The sequence below is a fragment of the Thalassophryne amazonica genome, chromosome 16, assembly GCF_902500255.1.
Source record: "Thalassophryne amazonica chromosome 16, fThaAma1.1, whole genome shotgun sequence".
NCBI lineage: Eukaryota > Metazoa > Chordata > Actinopteri > Batrachoidiformes > Batrachoididae > Thalassophryne > Thalassophryne amazonica.
The window spans coordinates 1,468,829-1,491,472 of record NC_047118.1 but is presented as its reverse complement, the minus strand read 5'-3'; the positions used below and the strand labels follow the sequence as shown (position 1 = coordinate 1,491,472).

At 45.5% G+C, this 22,644-nt stretch overlaps 1 protein-coding gene across 1 annotated transcript in view; it reads right to left on the bottom strand.

The window, feature by feature from the left end:
• Positions 1-1,883: 1,883 nt before the first annotated feature.
• syt3 (synaptotagmin III) overlaps positions 1,884-22,644 on the bottom strand; it is a 113,082-nt gene continuing 92,321 nt past the window's right edge. Inside the window, exons 11-12 of the mRNA XM_034190388.1 lie at positions 13,304-13,397; positions 1,884-3,823 (exon numbers count right to left, since the gene is read on the bottom strand). Of these exons, the coding sequence (XP_034046279.1) occupies positions 13,308-13,397 (90 nt within the window). The 3' untranslated portion in view covers positions 1,884-3,823; positions 13,304-13,307. The remainder of the gene's footprint in view (positions 3,824-13,303; positions 13,398-22,644) is intronic.

Below are 22,644 nucleotides of genomic sequence, written 5' to 3'. Positions count from 1 at the left end.
TTTAAAGCAACAGGCAAAGAAAAAGTTTGTTTCTTACATGACTGACATTACTGCTGTGTTGCACGCTGTATGTTGCATTGGTGAACTGTTGGTGCAAATTATTGATGGATGTTAAAAACGAATAATTTGCACCGCATCAGGTTATGTGGTAACACATCACGCAATCCAAGAGACACTGACATCGTTTACCTGCTAAACACATTCAAAACAGACAAAACGTATAAAAAAATAATAATAATAATTCAATTAGCTCATCCAATAACTTGCCTTCCTTTTTTTTGCCAAAATTGGAGTAACTTTATTTTTGGACCCTTGCAATGAGTGAAATCAGCCTTTCGCATCATTTTTGCTGTTTTACTACATTACTTTAAATTTTGGTCATAGGTAGTTGAACAACACCTCTTTGGAATCGTTATAGTCAGAGAAATAATGTGGTATAGTTTGATTGGACCTTTTAAAAATAATATAATAATAAATAATATAATAATAATAATAAGAAGAATATCTTACTATATTCATCACTTTGCTTTTTTACACATACATTTTTGTGTTGTCATGTTATTTTGACACTGGGTTGTAAGTGTTGTTTAGTCACCTTAGATCATCCTGCTTCATTCTAAATTTAAGGGTTAAATGAACTTAATAAATGGTTTTAGACTAGTCAACTAATAAAAAATACTGAACTAGTCAGATGTCAGCTAGTCATAGTGGACTATTATGACTAGTCATCCCATCCTTCATCAAAACTGGGTGCAGGCCTGTGATGTTGCACTTTGATGTAAACCCCGGAAGATAAATACGGCACTTCTGGACAATGAAAGGACAATTTGCTGACATGTGGCTTCTAAAAAAAAGTTAGCACGTGAAAGCACAAAAATAGAATAAAGGAAAAAAGGGCAACATAGGAACTTTGTGATCCCTGGTCCAAATAAACAAACAAACAAGACAAACAAGGTCACAGACCTGGAAATAGATGTTTTTGGATGCATCATCTGAGTCTTTAAAGAGTAAATTTAGCTACAAAACTGGTATCTTCTTTTCTGACACCTGGTGACCCACATTATACTGCTGATAAAAATGTATTAATGGGACCACGGCTTATTCAGAGAGAAAGAAAGCATGCAAAATGGAAGATGCTGCATGCATCAGGTGACACCCGTGATGATGCTTATCAGAGCCGTCAGATCCTAAAATTGTTCATTCTGAGCAAAACTGTAGCAAGCATTTTGTATTTTATGCAAAAGACAGCGCACGACATGTACGGGTACGCCTTCATTTACTAATGACTTATTTACTGACTTAATTAATTGCACATTACGAGTGAACTGATGCAGTTGGAGGTGACGTTTGGTAACCACTGCTTTAAGGTAAATAACAACAACAACAACAACAACCCATCACGAACACACCAACATGTCAGCCTGTCAGCTTTTCTTTCAAACAATTATTTTGCAGCACATTCTGAATGAAATCAAAACACAACCACCACATTTCATTTTCAGTCAGTGACCCATCTGTTTCTGTTTGTTTACACAAGTCACTAAAAGAAGTACACAATCAACACAGTTACTTATACCAGGCAAAGGTTTGGAGAGGCAGGTGGAATGATTTTTTAACAGGTGTGACGTATACTCTGGAAAATATAGTAAAATAGCTGCAAAACACAACTGATATTCATAATGTATTAAACTCACAAAACTAGTGTCTTTTTCACTTCTACGACTGAAAAATTTGACAATCAACAATCAAGCAAGTGAACTGAAGGAGCTAGCTTGTTAGCTTCGTGAGAATTGGGAAGCTAACAAGCTAGCTCCTTCAAATTTTGCATGAGTGAAAAGAAACTAGTTAGAGAGTTTAATACATTGTGAACGCACAATGTATTTTGCAGTTATACCAGCTAAATCAAAGCGAAATAAAAGTGGGAGTTCTTTATGCATTAATGTTAGCAATAGGCTACATATAATGGAGTTGTTTAGTCAATATATTGATAGTTAAATTATGTGACTGTATGATTTAACAGAAACCTGATACACCACCTAAACAAACTTAAATAAGGTAAATAGGAGACCTCATTAAACACATTTGAAAGAGTTTCAACTTCAGTGAACCTTTTGAAATGTGATTCATCATTAAAATAAAATTTCAATGCCCATTTCAGCCTAGGTCTATCAATATTCAATTTCAATATTAGATATGGTCAAGGATAGGGAAGTGTGGGCTGAGCGGCTTGATCTGCTGCCACTGCAAACGGAGACCCAGTGAAGCATTAGGAAATGAATGAATGAATGAGTAATATGGTTATAGCATAACCACCTTAGCCTATCTAATGGCTGCTGTCGTCTTTGTAAAGGACTGCATTTCTTTGTGTTGAACACTAGAGGGCAAATCACCCATTTTATGGACATTATACAAATGGTATGTAGAAAGCATGCAGGAGCGCAATGAGGCGTGTACGGCACACGTGGCACACACTCACACACATACAGCAGGACTCCTCGCTAACACGTGGGATCAAAGACGTGTTCAGTTTGAAAATGGAGGCAGGGACGGAGGACGGGAACGGCGGAGGGCAGCGAGCACAAAACGTGTCTTTCACACACACACACACAGACAGACACACACACACACACACAAGGTCACAGTGACACACACACACCCACAGGGACACACACAAATACAAAACAAACACACCCACAAATACGGAAAACCACACTGATAAAAGCAACAAACAACGGACACGTGAGTCCTTCTACAGGCAAGATGTGGACTTTTTTGTTGTTCTTTTGTTTTCTCAGTTGAATCTTCACCACGACAATGTCTTGAGAAGGGAAACGGAAGAGTACAGAGCTGACGGAAAAGGAAAACAAGACGGTGATATCCGTCCAAACTGGTCCGTCCCTAAACATGGGGTTTGACCCGTGTTCGGAAAAGGTCTTCCCGTTGATTAAATTGTCTTTCAGAAGACATCCTCAGTGGGTCCTCATGTAGTACACCAACACCAGTGGAAACCATAACAAAAACCTAAGTCATCAAAAGTGCCACAGATGAGCACCAGGACAACAAAAAGCATGAGACGCAGGGAGGGACACGTTTGAAGGTCATGTAACATGCTGAGACTGATGGATCAATCCTCAGTTCGTGCGCCTTTTGACATCAATAATGAGTGGCAGGGACACTGCGTTATCTTCCCCTGGATTAAAAACAAAAAACCCAGCAGGTCTGACAACCCACGATGCACCGAGGAAGCGTCCAAAGCCACCGTGAGAGTTTTGTCCTGCTAACCGCCATGTGTGAGATGTTGTCCCATAAAGCACCCGGCGTACCAGTGTCCCAACACGATGTTCTTCAACAGCCTGTACAGGGGCGGATCCTTTGGTCCCGGTTGGAATGACTGTTTCTACGATGGTTCTCTGATTAGTCGAGAAAGAAAAGTCACATGGCGCTTCTGCTAGATGAAACAGTCGACTAATCTGAAGCACACGTGGACGATGGACATTCTACTGTACAAACTGTGTGTGTGTGTGTGTGTGTGTTGTGGAGCGCCCCCCCGCTACATCACAAAGATAAATCCCAACATCAGTCCTACGATTTGGTGTCGGTGAAGGTGTGTGGAGCTTCTGAGGTGATGGACTTGGTTTTATGTTTTTCATGTTTCTTGGTAACGGCAGCTCAGGAATCAGAGGATTTATTAGCAGGAGCAAAAACGGCGCTAGCAGCCGGAAACACGAGCAGCATCTCAGCGTCTCTCTTTCTTTGATGGAGAGAATTATTCACAGATGAGCAGGAGGAAAAGAAAGTCTGGAGCTGGCGAGGCGGTAATGACCTGAGGAAAGAGGGGAGATGGAGAAGAGGCAGATTAAGGAAGTGTAACGCAGCTCTGGTGGTGATGGTGTGTGTGTGTCTGTGTGTTACATAACACCGTAACGACGGCCATTACACAGGACGAGCCTACATCTAACAGCTGATGCTCCGTCACACACATGCGCTTTGGTCACAGTCTTCCAGAACAAACCAAGTCTGATCTAACTGGGTTTTTTCAGGCGCCTCTGTATTAAATCAAATCAAATCAAATCAATTTTATTTATATAGCTCCAAATCACAACAAACAGTTGCCCCAAGGCGCTTTATATTGTAAGGCAAGGCCATACAATAATTACAGAAAAACCCCAACGGTCAAAACGACCCCCTGTGAGCAAGCACTTGGCTACAGTGGGAAGGAAAAACTCCCTTTTAACAGGAAGAAACCTCCAGCAGAACCAGGCTCAGGGAGGGGCAGTCTTCTGCTGGGACTGGTTGGGGCTGAGGGAGAGAATCAGGAAAAAGACATGCTGTGGAGGGGAGCAGAGATCGATCACTAATGATTAAATGCAGAGTGGTGCATACAGAGCAAAAGAGAAAGAAACACTCAGTGCATCATGGGAACCCCCCAGCAGTCTAAGTCTATAGCAGCATAACTAAGGGATGGTTCACGGTCACCTGATCCAGCCCTAACTATAAGCTTTAGCAAAAAGGAAAGTTTTAAGCCTAATCTTAAAAGTAGAGAGGGTGTCTGTCTCCCTGATCTGAATTGGGAGCTGGTTCCACAGGAGAGGAGCCTGAAAGCTGAAGGCTCTGCCTCCCATTCTACTCTTACAAACCCTAGGAACTACAAGTAAGCCTGCAGTCTGAGAGCGAAGCGCTCTATTGGGGTGATATGGTACTACGAGGTCCCTAAGATAAGATGGGACCTGATTATTCAAAACCTTATAAGTAAGAAGAAGAATTTTAAATTCTATTCTGGAATTAACAGGAAGCCAATGAAGAGAGGCCAATATGGGTGAGATATGCTCTCTCCTTCTAGTCCCCGTCAGTACTCTAGCTGCAGCATTTTGAATTAACTGAAGGCTTTTTAGGGAACTTTTAGGACAACCTGATAATAATGAATTACAATAGTCCAGCCTAGAGGAAATAAATGCATGAATTAGTTTTTCAGCATCACTCTGAGACAAGACCTTTCTGATTTTAGAGATATTGCGTAAATGCAAAAAAGCAGTCCTACATATTTGTTTAATATGCGCTTTGAATGACATATCTGTTGTGTGGGCCGCTGAAGAGGAGGTACTGCTGGCCCACCACCACCAGAGGGCGCCCTGCCTGGAGTGCGGGCTCCAGGCACCAGAGGGCGCTGCCGCCTTATGGGAGCAGCCTGGGTGACAGCTGTCACCCATCACTGGACACAGCTGTTCCACTCAGCACAGAGGTATATCAGGAGGACGGCGTCTCCACCTCAGTGCCGAGATATCGCCTTTAGACTGAGGTAACGTACTCTGCATTTATATTCTGATTAAAAGACTTGTTAAACCTTTTCAGGACTGCTGATTACTGAAAGCTAAATTGCTTGGATAAGTACTCACCTGCCTGCCATATTGTGACTAGAGGTGGAGGCGGCTTCTCCCCTCTCCGTTACTGGGTGCTGTCGCATCCACGCCTGTGTTGTTGCTCTCTCCCGCCAGCAGTACCGGATCCGACGAGCGGAGGCAGTGGCCACCTGGGACTTCGGGACTTGGCGGTTCCAGTATTTCCAGGGTTCGGTGGCAGAGGAGATCTGGGTGGTTTCGGTTCGACTGAGACGGACGTCTCCTACCTTCGAGCCTGCCCACACGACACCAGCGGATTCGACCCCAAATTGTGATTGTTGTATTCATTGTGCTCGTTTCACAATAGTAAACCTTCCCCCATTGTCCGTTCATTGCGCCCCCTGTTGTGGGTCCGTGTACCTACACTTTCACAACAGGATATCTCAGCCAGCGTCATGGACCCCGAGGGGCGTCAACCGGCTGTTGAACGGCCAATGGAAGACCAAGGCGCGTCGGCGGCTTCGGGAGGGGTAATCGGTGAGTTGCAGCGGATCCTCACCGCTTTCACCTCTTGGATCGATTTAATGACCGAGCAGCACGTTCTCCTAAACCGCAGGGTGGAGGCTCTCGCCGCACAAGTGGAGGCGCGCCCTCCGGGCGCCGCTGCGGCTCTCCCTCCCGAGGACCCTGCGCGTGAAAGTGACGTTCCACTGGTCGTTCAACGGTCCCTTCCTCCGTCCCCAGAAGCATACATAAGCCCTCCAGAACCGTACGGAGGCTGTGTGGAGACGTGCGCGGATTTTCTGATGCAGTGTTCGCTCATCTTCGCACAGCGTCCCGTGATGTACACGACTGATGCTAGCAAAGTAGCTTATGTAATAAATCTGCTTCGCGGGGAGGCACGCGCTTGGGCTACAGCGCTCTGGGAGCAGAACTCACGGCTCCTTCATACATACGTTGGGTTTGTACGGGAGCTCAGAACGGTGTTCGACCATCCCAACAGAGGAGAGTCCGCTTCAACCGCGCTACTGTCAATGAGACAGGGGCGTCGGAGCGCAGCTGCCTATGCAGTCGCCTTCCGCATCGCGGCGGCGAGATCCGGCTGGAATAGCACTGCCCTCCGCGCCGCCTTTGTAAACGGACTGTCATTGGTCCTAAAAGAGCACCTGGTGGCGAAGGACGAACCGCGGGACTTAGACGGGCTCATCGATCTGGTCATGCGACTTGACAACCGGTTAGAAGAACGCCGTCGGGAACGAGGCGAAGGGCATGGCCAGGCACGCGTCGTCCCTCTCCCTTCCGGTTCCGATCGAGCTCCGCCTTCCCCACGCTCCACAGCCCCTGCGCTCCGTGGGGTCACAGCTCCCCCTACTGACGAAGCTAGGGACACGAGTAGGGCAACATTTAGGGCACCAGATGCACAGAGGAGATGGACCCACGGAGCGTGTCTTGTTTGTGGTTCAATAGAGCACCATGTGAGAGACTGCCCCGAGCGGTCAAACGCCAAACGCCCGCCCCTAGAGACTGGGCCAGGGGTGGGCCAAAACATTCACGTGGGACACACCCACATTGCTACACGACTCCCAGTCACGATCCTGTTTGAGGATTCAACCCTGAAGGCCCCAGCACTGGTGGACACGGGCTCTGAGGGGAATCTGCTTGACAGTAGATGGGCCAGGGAGATAGGGCTCCCTCTGGTGGCTCTTACCTCGCCTGTGCAGGTTCGGGCGCTAGATGGCTCCCTACTCCCACCAATCACGCATAAGACACCTCCAGTAACTCTGGTGGTGTCAGGTAACCACCGGGAGGTGATCGAGTTCTTTGTGACTCAGGCCACCTCCCGTGTGGTTTTGGGTTTTCCCTGGATGCTAAAGCACAATCCCCGGATCGATTGGCCGTCCGGGGTAGTGGTTCAGTGGAGCGAAACCTGCCATCGGGAGTGTCTAGGTTCCTCGGTTCCTCCCGGCTCCCAAGCTAAGGAGGAGGTCCGAGTCCCGCCCAATCTGAAGGCGGTGCCGGCGGAGTACCATGACCTCGCTGACGTGTTCAGCAAGGATCTGGCTCTCACGCTTCCTCCCCACCGCCCGTATGATTGTGCCATTGATTTGGTTCCAGGCAGTGAGTTCCCGTCCAGTAGGCTGTACAACCTCTCACGGCCGGAGCGTGAATCAATGGAGACCTACATCCGGGACTCATTAGCTGCCGGGTTGATCCGGAATTCCACCTCTCCGATGGGTGCAGGTTTCTTTTTTGTGGGTAAAAAAGATGGCGGGCTTCATCCATGCATTGATTACAGGGGGTTGAACGAAATCACGGTTCGCAACCGATACCCGTTGCCCTTGTTGGATTCAGTGTTCACCCCCTTGCATGGAGCCAAAATCTTCACCAAGCTGGATCTTAGGAATGCGTATCATTTGGTTCGGATCCGGAAGGGAGACGAATGGAAGACGGCATTTAACACCCCCTTAGGTCATTTTGAGTACCTGGTCATGCCGTTCAGTCTCACTAATGCTCCCGCGACTTTCCAAGCGTTGGTAAACGATGTCTTGCGGGACTTCCTGCACCGGTTCGTCTTCGTGTATCTAGACGATATACTCATCTTTTCCCCGGATCCTGAGACTCATGTCCGGCATGTCCGTCAGGTCCTGCAGCGGTTGTTGGAGAACCGCCTGTTTGTGAAGGGCGAGAAGTGTGAATTCCACCACACTTCTTTGTCCTTCCTGGGGTTTATCATCTCCTCTAACTCCGTCGCCCCTGATCCGGCCAAGGTTGCGGCGGTGAGAGATTGGCCCCAACCCACAAGCCGTAGGAAGCTGCAACAGTTCCTCGGCTTTGCTAATTTCTACAGGAGGTTCATTAAGGGCTACAGTCAGGTAGTTAGCCCCCTGACAGCCCTGACCTCACCAAAAGTCCCCTTCACCTGGTCGGATCGGTGCGAAGCCGCGTTCAAGGAGTTGAAACGGCGCTTTTCGTCTGCACCAGTTCTGGTGCAGCCCGATCCTAGCCGCCAGTTTGTGGTTGAAGTGGATGCCTCGGACTCAGGGATAGAAGCGGTGCTCTCCCAGAGCGGGAAGACCGATAAGGTCCTTCACCCGTGTGCCTATTTTTCCCGCAGGTTGACCCCCGCTGAACGGAACTATGACGTCGGCAATCGGGAACTCCTTGCTGTGAAAGAGGCCCTCGAAGAGTGGAGACATCTGTTGGAGGGAACAGCCATGCCATTCACGGTTTTCACTGACCATCGGAACCTGGAGTACATCAGGACCGCCAAGCGGCTGAACCCCAGGCAAGCCCGCTGGTCACTGTTCTTTGGCTGTTTTGACTTCCGGATTACCTACCGTCCCGGGACCAAGAATCAAAGATCGGATGCATTGTCCCGGGTGCATGAAGACGAAGTCAAAACGGAACCGTCGGATCCCCCGGATCCCATCATCCCGGAGTCCGCTATCGTGGCCGCCCTCACCTGGGACGTGGAGAAGACCGTCCGGGAGGCCCTGACCCGTGACCCGGACCCCGGAAACGGACCAAAGGACAGACTATACGTCCCACCAGAGGCTAGGGCTGCAGTCCTGGACTTCTGTCATGGTTCTAAACTCTCCTGTCACCCTGGGGTGCGAAGGACCGTGACAGTCGTCCGGCAACGCTTCTGGTGGGCATCCCTGGAGGCCGACGTCCGGGACTACGTCCAGGCCTGTACCACCTGCGCCAGGGGCAAGGCCGACCACAGAAAGACCTCAGGGCAGCTACAGCCACTGCCCGTGCCTCATCGCCCCTGGTCCCACATCGGCCTAGACTTTGTCACGGGTCTCCCGCCGTCCCAGGGACACACCGTCGTCTTCACGATAGTGGACCGTTTCTCCAAGGCGGCCCACTTCGTGGCCCTCCCGAAGCTCCCAACGGCCCAGGAGACAGCAGACCTCCTGGTCCACCACGTCGTCCGTCTGCATGGCATACCATCAGACATCGTCTCCGATCGCGGTCCCCAGTTCACCTCGCACGTCTGGAGGAGCTTTTTCCGGGAACTGGGGGCCACGGTCAGCCTCTCGTCTGGGTACCACCCCCAGACCAACGGGCAGGCAGAGCGGGCGAATCAGGAACTGGAGCAGACACTTCGCTGTGTGACAGCCGCGCACCCGACGGCCTGGAGTACCCACCTGGCCTGGATCGAGTACGCCCACAACAGCCAAGTGTCATCAGCCACCGGCCTCTCCCCGTTTGAGGTGTGCTTGGGGTATCAGCCCCCCTTGTTTCCGGTGGTTGAGGGAGAGGTCGGTGTGCCCTCGGTCCAGGCCCACCTACGGAAGTGCCGTCGGGTATGGCGTGCCGCCCGCTCTGCCTTGTTGAAGGCCCGGACGAGGGCGAAGAAACATGCAGACCGGCGGCGGGCCCCGGCCCCCAAGTATCGTCCTGGGCAGGAGGTCTGGTTGTCCACCAAGGACATTCCTCTGCAGGTAGACTCACCGAAACTTCAGGAACGGTACATCGGACCTTACAAGATCCTCAAGGTCATCAACCCCGCCGCAGTGAGGCTCCAGCTTCCGGCCTCACTGCGGATCCATCCAGTTTTTCATGTTTCCCGGATCAAGCCCCTTCACACCTCACCCCTCTGCACCCCGGGTCCGGCGCCGCCTCCTGCCCGGATCATCGACGGGGAACCGGCTTGGACTGTACGCCGGCTCCTTGATGTCCATCGGATGGGCCGGGGTTTTCAATATCTGGTGGACTGGGAGGGGTACGGTCCCGAGGAGCGCTCCTGGGTGAAGAAGGGCTTCATCCTGGACCCGGCCCTCCTGGCCGACTTCTACCGTCGCCATCCGGACAAGCCCGGCCGTGCGCCAGGAGGCGCCCATTGAGGGGGGGGTCCTGTTGTGTGGGCCGCTGAAGAGGAGGTACTGCTGGCCCACCACCACCAGAGGGCGCCCTGCCTGGAGTGCGGGCTCCAGGCACCAGAGGGCGCTGCCGCCTTATGGGAGCAGCCTGGGTGACAGCTGTCACCCATCACTGGACACAGCTGTTCCACTCAGCACAGAGGTATATCAGGAGGACGGCGTCTCCACCTCAGTGCCGAGATATCGCCTTTAGACTGAGGTAACGTACTCTGCATTTATATTCTGATTAAAAGACTTGTTAAACCTTTTCAGGACTGCTGATTACTGAAAGCTAAATTGCTTGGATAAGTACTCACCTGCCTGCCATATTGTGACTAGAGGTGGAGGCGGCTTCTCCCCTCTCCGTTACTGGGTGCTGTCGCATCCACGCCTGTGTTGTTGCTCTCTCCCGCCAGCAGTACCGGATCCGACGAGCGGAGGCAGTGGCCACCTGGGACTTCGGGACTTGGCGGTTCCAGTATTTCCAGGGTTCGGTGGCAGAGGAGATCTGGGTGGTTTCGGTTCGACTGAGACGGACGTCTCCTACCTTCGAGCCTGCCCACACGACACCAGCGGATTCTACCCCAAATTGTGATTGTTGTATTCATTGTGCTCGTTTCACAATAGTAAACCTTGTTATTCACCTTCCTCCATTGTCCGTTCATTGCGCCCCCTGTTGTGGGTCCGTGTACCTACACTTTCACAACAATATCCTGATCAAAAATGACTCCAAGATTTCTCACAGTATTACTAGAGGTCAGGGTAATGCCATCCAGAGTAAGGATCTGGTTAGACACCATGTTTCTAAGATTTGTGGGGCCAAGTACAATAACTTCAGTTTTATCTGAGTTTAAAAGCAGGAAATTAGAGGTCATCCATGTCTTTATGTCTGTAAGACAATCCTGCAGTTTAGCTAATTGGTGTGTGTCCTCTGGCTTCATGGATAGATAAAGCTGGGTATCATCTGCGTAACAATGAAAATTTAAGCAATACCGTCTAATAATACTACCTAAGGGAAGCATGTACAAAGTGAACAAAATTGGTCCTAGCACAGAACCCTGTGGAACTCCACAATTAACTTTAGTCTGTGAAGAAGATTCCCCATTTACATGAACAAACTGTAATCTATTAGACAAATATGATTCAAACCACCGCAGCGCAGTGCCTTTAATACCTATGGCATGCTCTAATCTCTGTAATAAAATTTTATGGTCAACAGTATCAAAAGCAGCACTGAGGTCTAACAGAACAAGCACAGAGATGAGTCCACTGTCCGAGGCCATAAGAAGATCATTTGTAACCTTCACTAATGCTGTTTCTGTACTATGATGAATTCTAAAACCTGACTGAAACTCTTCAAATAGACCATTCCTCTGCAGATGATCAGTTAGCTGTTTTACAACTACCCTTTCAAGAATTTTTGAGAGAAAAGGAAGGTTGGAGATTGGCCTATAATTAGCTAAGATAGCTGGGTCAAGTGATGGCTTTTTAAGTAATGGTTTAATTACTGCCACCTTAAAAGCCTGTGGTACATAGCCAACTAACAAAGATAGATTGATCATATTTAAGATCGAAGCATTAAATAATGGTAGGGCTTCCTTGAGCAGCCTGGTAGGAATGGGGTCTAATAAACATGTTGATGGTTTGGATGAAGTAACTAATGAAAATAACTCAGACAGAACAATCGGAGAGAAAGAGTCTAACCAAATACCGGCATCACTGAAAGCAGCCAAAGATAACAATACGTCTTTGGGATGGTTATGAGTAATTTTTTCTCTAATAGTTAAAATTTTGTTAGCAAAGAAAGTCATGAAGTCATTACTAGTTAAAGTTAATGGAATACTCAGCTCAATAGAGCTCTGACTCTTTGTCAGCCTGGCTACAGTGCTGAAAAGAAACCTGGGGTTGTTCTTATTTTCTTCAATTAGTGATGAGTAGAAAGATGTCCTAGCTTTACGGAGGGCTTTTTTATAGAGCAACAGACTCTTTTTCCAGGCTAAGTGAAGATCTTCTAAATTAGTGAGACGCCATTTCCTCTCCAACTTACGGGTTATCTGCTTTAAGCTACGAGTTTGTGAGTTATACCACGGAGTCAGACACTTCTGATTTAAAGCTCTCTTTTTCAGAGGAGCTACAGCATCCAAAGTTGTCTTCAATGAGGATGTAAAACTATTGACAAGATACTCTATCTCCCTTACAGAGTTTAGGTAGCTACTCTGCACTGTGTTGGTATATGGCATTAGAGAACATAAAGAAGGAATCATATCCTTATCTGTCTATCTGTCTGTCTGTCTATCTATCTATCTATCTATCTATCTATCTATCTATCTATCTATCTATCTATCTATCTATCTATCTATCTATCTATCTATCTATCTATCTATCTATCTATCTATCTGTCTGTCTGTCTGTCTGTCTGTCTGTCTGTCTGTCTGTCTGTCTCTCTGTCTCTCTGTCTCTCTGTCTGTCTGTCTCTCTGTCTGTCTGTCTGTCTCTCTGTCTGTCTGTCTCTCTGTCTATCTATCTGTCTGTCTATCTGTCTATCTGTCTGTCTGTCTGTCTCTCTGTCTGTCTGTCTATCTGTCTGTCTATCTCAGAGTTATTACAAATACATTAATTTAAATATTTTGGTGACCTTGAATGCTTTGAAGTTATACAGAACCGGGGCAGAGCTTCTTCTACCTGTGCAAGCAAAAGATTGTCTTCCTGATTCAACTTTCACGTCATTACGTGTTTAACTTTTCATTCATTTAATGTCAAAATATAGAAGGAAACAACTCTTTCAAATAATCAGAGTGGCTCATAACTGAGCCTTAGTTTGATTTTGAAGAGCAGCAGCAGGTGTGGGTCTGCAGAGAGGACAGGTGACCTGTAAGGACGGGACATTTAACCAGAGGAAGTCTCCTGTACAGCCTCCTCAGTGGACTTGTTGGAGCAAGCATTTTTGAGGGTGGGGTGTTTTTTTTTTTCTTTCAGTGGGATTATGCGCTTTGTGCTGTCGGTGTAAAAGGCCAATTATACGCTGCTCCTAAACAGGCAGTATTGGCGTTAAAACTGTGTGGGTGACAAAAAGGGAAGAAGAAGAAATCGGAGGCTCACACTATTAATCGGAATGAGGACTGTCCACCACGATGTGCGGCTTCGAGGAAGGTGTTGTCGCACTCTTTGACACAAACGTACCGATTGCTTTTTCCTGCAAAGACAAAGATGTTACAACAAAGAGACACTGATTACTCATTACACTGATATTTGAGTACAGTGTTAACTTAATTATATACATCACATTTAAAAATGATTCACTCTCTTGGGGCTTTAACATTTTTTTCCAGTTCTTCATCTGTCATATTTTAGCATTTAATGAGATAAAAAATAATAAGATGAGCTTCACTCATGGTATAGTGAGTCCCAAACAGGAAGTTCCAAATTTTGAGTCCACAGTGAAACAGGAAATGTCAAATGTCAAACCCTTCCTGGCATGGATGGAGCTACAGCGGAGGCCTGATTTGCACTGGACGCCCCTGAAATCTGTTTGGACACATATGATTGACATGTCACGGCACCACAAGTCTGGTTGAAAAGAGCTGCATTTTGAAATCAGTGACTCATACTGACTGCTAGGTTCCTTCTGTCCAATAGTTGGTGCTGTGTACCACAAAAAGTTCTAATCCACCTTAGTAGAAGAAGACAAATGTTTGCCTCAGATTTGAACTGAACATGTCGTTTGAACTAATAATGACTAATAATGACACCAAAGTTATATTGGTGAGTAAATGACCATATTTTACGCCAGAAATGAGGTCCAGGTTGTTAAAGCGGCATTTCTCCTTTAATTCGGGTTGTCTTATATATGCATGTTTCTCCAGTGATTTTTTTTAAATGAGCAGGCAGCTGTCTATTAAATAACCCCTTAATTTTGCTCTCTGAGTGACACCAGGATGATGCATTTCACTTGAGAATACCGATACCACAGAGTGTTTCTGAACTGTACTCAAACGTATTGGAACTCTTGGTATTTCACACATTTTGATTTGTTTATGCCATTTCAAATACAAATAAATAAATAAATAAATCTTACATTATCATCCTTAAACTCAAACTGAAAGCAAATGCCTACAACTTGATAGAAATTAATTAAAAATATAAAATCCATCTTCCTGATGAAGTGGTGTAGAGGAGGATTTTCTTAAAAAGAAGACTTGATAGTTCAGCTACAATTTTCCAAAAAGTACATCTGAGATGAAAGCCTAGATTTGATGTTTTGGTGAAAGAAACTTTTGCATTTCTTCATAATTGATGGAAATAAAGTCCAAGAAATATTCAGTGACTTGGAAATGTTCATGTTTCTATCCCCTGACTTGTCTGAAGAAAACTGGCAATAAAACTGATTATTATTTACAGGTTTTATCAACTTTTAGAGATCTGCTTTCAGTTTGAGTTTGAGGAAGATACTTTTAGAAATTTTTAATCTTTATATATACAAAAAGCACTCCGTAAAGTTAGGACATCTTACTATTCATCACTAATTGAAGAAAATAAGAACAACCCCAGGTTTCTTTTCAGCACTGTAGCCAGGCTGACAAAGAGTCAGAGCTCTATTGAGCTGAGTATTCCTTTAACTTTAACTAGTAATGACTTCATGACTTTCTTTGCAAATAAAATTTTAACTATTAGAGAAAAAATTACTCATAACCATCCCAAAGACATATCTTTATGTTCGGCTGCTTTCAGTAATGCTGGTATTTGGTTAGACTCTTTCTCTCTGATTGTTCTGTCTGAGTTATTTTCATTAGTTACTTCCTCCAAACCATCAACATGCCTATTAGACCCCATTCCTACCAGGCTGCTCAAGGAAGCCCTACCATTAATTAATGCTTCGATCTTAAATATGATCAATCTATCTTTATTAGTTGGCTATGTACCACAGGCTTTTAAGGTGGCAGTAATTAAACCATTACTTAAAAGCCATCACTTGACCCAGCTATCTTAGCTAATTATAGGCCAATCTCCAACCTTCCTTTTCTCTCAAAAATTCTTGAAAGGGTAGTTGTAAAACAGCTAACTGATCATCTGCAGAGGAATGGTCTATTTGAAGAGTTTCAGTCAGGTTTTAGAATTCATCATAGTACAGAAACAGCATTAGTGAAGGTTACAAATGATCTTCTTATGGCCTCAGACAGTGGACTCATCTCTGTTCTTGTTCTCTTAGACCTCAGTGCAGCTTTTGATACTGTTGACCATAAAATTTTATTACAGAGATTAGAGCATGCCATAGGTATTAAAGGCACTGCGCTGCGGTGGTTTGAATCATATTTATCTAATAGATTATAATTTGTTCATGTAAATGGGGAATCTTCTTCACAGACTAAGGTTAATTATGGAGTTCCACAAGGTTCTGTGCTAGGACCAATTTTATTCACTTTATACATGTTTCCCTTAGGCAGTATTATTAGATGGCATTGCTTACATTTTCATTGTTACGCAGATGATACCCAGCTTTATCTATCCATGAATCCAGAGGACACACACCAATTAGCTAAACTGCAGGATTGTCTTACAGACATAAAGACATGGATGACCTCTAATTTCCTGCTTTTAAACTCAGATAAAACTGAAGTTATTGTACTTGGCCCCACAAATCTTAGAAACATGGTGTCTAATCAGATCCTTACTCTGGATGGCATTACCCTGACCTCTAGTAATACTGTGAGAAATCTTGGAGTCATTTTTGATCAGGATATGTCATTCAAAGCGCATATTAAACAAATATGTAGGACTGCTTTTTTGCATTTGCGCAATATCTCTAAAATTAGAAAGATCTTGTCTCAGAGTGATGCTGAAAAACTAATTCATGCATTTATCTCCTCTAGGCTGGACTATTGTAATTCATTATTATCAGGTTGTCCTAAAAGTTCCCTGAAAAGCCTTCAGTTAATTCAAAATGCTGCAGCTAGAGTACTGACAGGGACTAGAAGGAGAGAGCATATTTCACCCATATTGGCCTCTCTTCATTGGCTTCCTGTTAATTCTAGAATAGAATTTAAAATTCTTCTTCTTACTTATAAGGTTTTGAATAATCAGGTCCCATCTTATCTTAGGGACCTCATAGTACCATATCACCCCAGTAGAGCGCTTCGCTCTCAGACTGCAGGCTTTCTTGTAGTTCCTAGGGTTTGTAAGAGTAGAATGGGAGGCAGAGCCTTCAGCTTTCAGGCTCCTCTCCTGTGGAACCAGCTCCCAATTCAGATCAGGGAGACAGACACCCTCTCTACTTTTAAGATTAGGCTTAAAACTTTCCTTTTTGCTAAAGCTTATAGTTAGGGCTGGATCAGGTGACCCTGAACCACCCTGAACCTTATTTATGCTGCTATAGACGTAGACTGCTGTGGGGTTCCCATGATGCACTGTTTCTTTCTCTTTTTGCTCTGTATGCACCACTCTGCATTTAATCATTAGTGATTGATCTCTGCTCCCTTCCACAGCATGTCTTTTTCCTGGTTCTCTCCCTCAGCCCCAACCAGTCCCAGCAGAAGACTGCCCCTCCCTGAGACTGGTTCTGCTGGAGGTTTCTTCCTGTTAAAAGGGAGTTTTTCCTTCCCACTGTCGCCACGTGCTTGCTCATAGGGGGTCGTTTTGACCGTTGGGGTTTTTCTGTAATTATTGTATGGCTTTTGCCTTCAATATAAAGCGCCTTGGGGGAACTGTTTGTTGTGATTTGGCGCTATATAAATAAAACTGATTTTGATTCGATTTATATATATATATATATATATATATATATATATATATATATATATATATATATATTTTTTTTTTTTTTTTTCTTATATTTGAAATGGCATAAACAAATTAAAATGTGTGAAATATCAAGTGTTGCCATACCTTTGGAGGGCACAGTATCCTAACCTTATGATGAGTGCAAAATGAGTGTGGTTTTATTTAAGAATGTTTAATTTTCACTCTTGCTGCACTTTGCATGAAATCATAGTCATATTATATATCATAATCAGAATAATTTGGCCATATTGTACAGCCCTACTGTCAACTAGCTGAAAACTTTGAATATTAAAAATGCTTAAAGTGGCAGAGGGTTAAGAGGGCTGTAATTAGGGGGTACTGTGGTGTGGAGCTCCCCAGAAGCTGGAAGGCAAAGAAAGAGAAATGCTTAAAAGGTGATGAGTCGGGGGGGGGCACAGAAGCTGACAGGCAAAAAACAAAAATGTTTAAAAAGATGGGGGGTCTGGGGGGGCGGAGCTCCCTCAGAAGCTGAAAGGTTTTAGCCATGCTAATGCTCCCCTGAAGCATTTACTCAAAAAAAGTCAGAAAGACCTAAATGACATGGTGAGATGCTGAAGAGCTTCACTCGTTCATGTCTGCAACTTCTACATATTAAATTTCCTATAACGAGTTTTCTTGGCTTTGATCAGAGAATAGACATGAATCCTGTAAAACAGACAGACTGACAGGTGATAACTGAATCCATCCCCACCAGATTATTAACAAAATAACTCAAAAACAATAAAGTCTTATATCTTGTAACTCACCAAATTAAAAATGGTATACGAGGTCTATTAGATAAGAAACCGACACTTTTATTATTTTTTTTTAACTATATGGATTTGAATGACATGCGATTACACCAATCATGCTTGAACCATCGTGCGCATGCGTGAGTTTTTTCACGCGTGTCGGTGACATCATTTCCCTGTGGGCAGGCCTTGAGTGAGATGTGGTCCAGCCCTCTCGGCTGAATTCCTTTGTTTCACACGCTGCTCCAGACGGTGCGCGATGCTTTATCAAAATTTTTTCTGGACCTGTGAGGAATATCCGAGTGGACACTATTCGAGAAATTTAGCTGGTTTTCTGTTGTGAAAGTGACGTGACACGGACCCACAACAGGGGGCGTTAATGAACGGACAATGGATAAGCCAAAAAGTAACAATTTAATGTTGTGAATCGCACAACAACGTACAGACAATAACAATATGGTGACTGTCAATCATACACCAGGTGACGTGTGGGCAGGCTCGACGATAGAAGACGCCTGGAGAGAGAAGAGCTGGATCCCCACACAGCTTCCACCGCCAACGGAGCTGAAGAACACCGGAGTCGCCAAGCCCTGCGCCCCAGGTGGCCGCTGTCTTCAGCAGTCAGACCCGGTACTGCTGGCAGAAAACAGAGACAGTCCAGATGAGTGTGAGTTCGCACACTCAGTAATCCCACAGTCTGTATTAAGTAAAGGAGGGAAAACCTCCACCTCCAATCACACACACTCGTGCAGCTCCTGGTCAACCACTTATCTGAGTTGGGGTGTGAGGCGAAGCCGTCGCTGCCACACCAAACGCCAATCCTCCAGATAAGGACACACTCCAGGAAAACGGCTGCAACAGAAGTTCAGGTTATTACACACAAAGTGTTAGTCAGCAGAGAAATTACCTGAATGGTAGTTGATTTCTCGGCGAGGAGGTGGAGTTGCAGTCCGGTCTTTGTAGTGGTGGTGATGGGTGACAGCTTGTGTTGATTGATGACAGCTGTCACCTCCAGCAAAGCCGACGCCCTCTCGTGCTTGAAGCCCGCACTTCAAGCAGGGCGCCATCTTGTGGTGGTGGGCCAGCAGTACCTCCTCTTCAGCGGCCCACACAACAGTTTTTGGTGAAAAGTTTAACGGCTGATGAGAGATTATGGGGTGTTTCTGTCGGTGTAAGGACTTCCCACGGAGCAGGACGTCGCGCAGCGCTTCCAGGCGCCGTCGTCGGCCTGTTTCGACCTGAAAACATCCTAATTTAAGGCTTAATTCACCCAGGACATCGTGAGAGAACAGAGAAGATTCAGAAGAGGCCGGCATGAGGAGTTTATGTGGACATTCCACTGTTTAAGGACATTTTGTAATGAAAGACGTGCGCCGAGTCGTTTCCGTGACGACTCGGCGAATCTGTGTGCGCCGCGACAGGAAAAACACCTCCATGTTGAAAACCATTTGTAAAATTCAGGCGGCTTTTGATGGCTTTCAACAAGTGAGTAACTGAGAAATTGTTTAATAGTTTGGGCATGTTCCAACTTGCCCGTTAAGGTTTCCAACGGAGGTGTTTTTCCTGTCGCGACCCCCCGCGGTCGGGTCCGGCCCGACATGCGACTCTGCCCGCACGTTCTTTCATTACAAAATGACCGTTAACAATGGAATGTCCGAATAAACTCCTCATGCCGACTTCTTCTGAAAGTTCTCTGTTCTCTGACGACTTACTGCATCAACAGAGCCTGAAATGTGGAAGTTTTCAACTTGAAACGGTGAGACGCTGCCGCCTCGAAGTGCAGATCGCCGTCAGGTGCCGTGGGCCGTCCTTACGGCGACACTACCAGACCAAAATCTCTCATCAGCCGTGAAAATTTTTACCGAAAACCAGCTGAATTTATTGAATGGTGTCCACTCAGTTGTGCCTTAGAGTTTTGAAAAAATTTTTATCAAACAAAGCAACAGTCTCTGAGCCATTCCTAAACAATGAAAAAACGACGAGAGGGTGGACGACTCCTCACTCAAAGACTGCCCACAGGCGAATGACGTAACCGACAGGCGTGAAAAAACTCTTGCATGCCCACGAGGGTTCAAGCATGTCTGACGTAATCACACGTGATTCAAATCCATATGGTTTTTGAAAAAAAATAATAAGGTCGGATACTTTTCTAACAGACCTCATATAATGAGGACAACGAACAATAATGAAATCACTGTGAAGACCTGGTTAACCCTTTAAGGGCTTAAAGGGTTCAATACAATCAAATATCATTAGAAACTGCAGGAGGCCACGCAAAAAAAAAAAAAAAAAAAAAAGATGTGGTGTTATTGACCCAAAAGTTGGAGTGTCTGGTTTTGTGATTGTCCATTCATGTCTCTGGGTTCTCAGCATTTGACACTGGAAGATACTTGGGAAGAGCGGACTGAGCTGTGAGGTGTTTTGGTGATGCCAATATCTTTTAATAAAGGTTCAAGTCTTCAGGGTCCTGGTCCTGTCTGTCTTACTGGGTGGTTGTGAGACTTGGATGTTCAGTCAATGACTGGATGTCTTTGTTACCTCGTGTCTTCAGACAATCCTTGTTTACTGCTGGAATGACTGTGTCAGACAAATGGTGACGTAGGGAGACTCAGATGAGGAGTGTCACTTGCTTTGTTAAGCCCTTTTCACACCGGGCCTGCGTCGAGTTGCATTGTGCTGCGTATCGAGCACGCCGGGACAGCTGCATCGTGAAAAAAAAATGCTGGGCACAGGGGGAACCTTGTTTAGTGGTTTTGAAGCTTCACCGCCAGCAAAGTTCAGTGAGATGAATAAAATCTATATATATACTGATAACAAAACATGAAAGAACTGGCGTAGGATAGCATACAATTGCGTAGGCATGGTGCACAGTAGCATAGTGTTGTGTAGACTTGCATACAGTAGACTTCCGAAGAGCCCTGGACTGCCGAATGTCCATTTTGTGGACTCCTTTGCGTCCCTCAGCGTAGTTGGTACGCCGCATTACGCAATTCTACATTGGCCCGGTGTTAAAGGGACTTTAGGAAACGACAAGTTCAACATTTTGGTGATGTGGCACTTTTCTCTAGGCGTGATCCAGCATGCCTCAGTGTTGTGGACCCCAGCGGCTGGAGAAGGTCCAGCACTATCCTACGTGTCATCTGCCTGTGACCAATAGATAATGGTTACTGATGATGGTAGATGGTGGATAGATAGATGGTTATTTTCGAGAGGGGGGTATAGGCCAGTTGTGTGCCTGAGTGGTTGCCATCCAGAACCCAATGTGGTCCTGTCATGTGGTGGAAGCATCAACACCAACCCATGTCCCCAAAGAGCAGTAATGTATTTTTAAAGGTGAAATGTTCACCCATTTTTATGTATTCATAAGTATGAGATATGCAGACATTTCAATTATCTCTCAGCACACATTAAATGAGACTAAATCATTTGCACAGCACAGTCCCTCATTAAAATGCTGCCTGCATAATGATGTGCCACATTAATAATAAAATCATTCTCTGTGGCTGAAGGAACCTCAGCACCAATCAGGGATGAAATCCAATGAGCTAATGGACAAGGCGCTCGACTGGCTACACTGCAGTTGAATTTGAATAGGTCTCATTATGTCAATTCTCAGCACTTTGGGGTCAATCAGCTTCAGGTTGTATCTAAAGAGTGTCTTGGTACTATGGAAGTAAATAAAAAAGTCTAATTTTAGTAATATGTAGGTCGATTCCAATATGAAGGATATCTAAAATATTTGGTAATACTTATAGAAACATAATAATTATGTACTGTGAATTTGGGTTTTGTCTTTTGTTTGTTCTACTTGAAACAAGACTCCAGTTAATTATGTCAGGTCATATTTTCAGCAAATTAACACGAGCGGTGCAGCAGAGGTCGGCTCTTCATAGGCCCCTGCGTGGAGGCTGCCATGTTACACCACTCGCTACATGTTGATACGCTTACTTTGCCTTTCACATTTTGCAGAAAGACTGCAGAAGAAAAGAAAAGGAACCAGTGGATGCTCCTTGATACACTGTCTACTGGTGGCTAGTGCTGGCTAACAAGTTCAAACACCCCCTTTTTAAAAAAAATGGAGGGTCATACATCATATTGTGATGTTCACATAAATGAGGAGAGGAATGTTCACACTGGGAGTCACCAGGATACCCACACGTACACAGACCAGTACCTTCTCTTTGATTCCCACCACCCAGTGGAACGTAAGCTGGGAGATACTATCACAACCCTGCGACACTGGGCTAATGCGCAATCTTGGCATTATCTTGGATAAAGGGATGTCTCTGGAACATCATATGAAACAGTTAGTTAGGAATAGTTTTTTCCAGATCCGGAATATCTCTAAACTTCGAAAAATGGTGTCTTTTGAAGAGTTAGAGATGATTGTACATGCTTTTATGTCTTCGCTACTGGATTACTGTAACAGCCTGTTCACGTGTCTTAATAAGAAAGAACTGTCTCCTTTGCAGGTTGTGCAAAACTCTGCTGCACGGCTTCTGACCTGCACCCACAGGAGAGCCCATATTAGCCCAATACTCAAGTCCTTGCATTGGCTCCCTGTCTCGTTTAGGACAAATTATAAAATCCTGGTGCTTACATTTAGAGCTCTGCATGGGCAGGCTCCGGAATACATCAAGGAACTGATCCAACCGTATGTGTCCACCAGGGCCCTGAGGTCCTCCAACCTGAACCTGCTGATGGTTCCCCGTACCTGTTTTAAAACTCGAGGGGACAGATCTTTTAAAGCCGTGACGCCGCGCCTTTGGAATGAGCTTCCCTGCTCCCTTCGCTCGATAGACTCTGTCGATGTTTTTAAAAAGCAACTTAAGACTCACCTTTTTAAAATTGCATTTTAGCTTGATTTTATTTTAAATGGTTGCATGTGTTATTTTGTATTTATTGATTTTATCA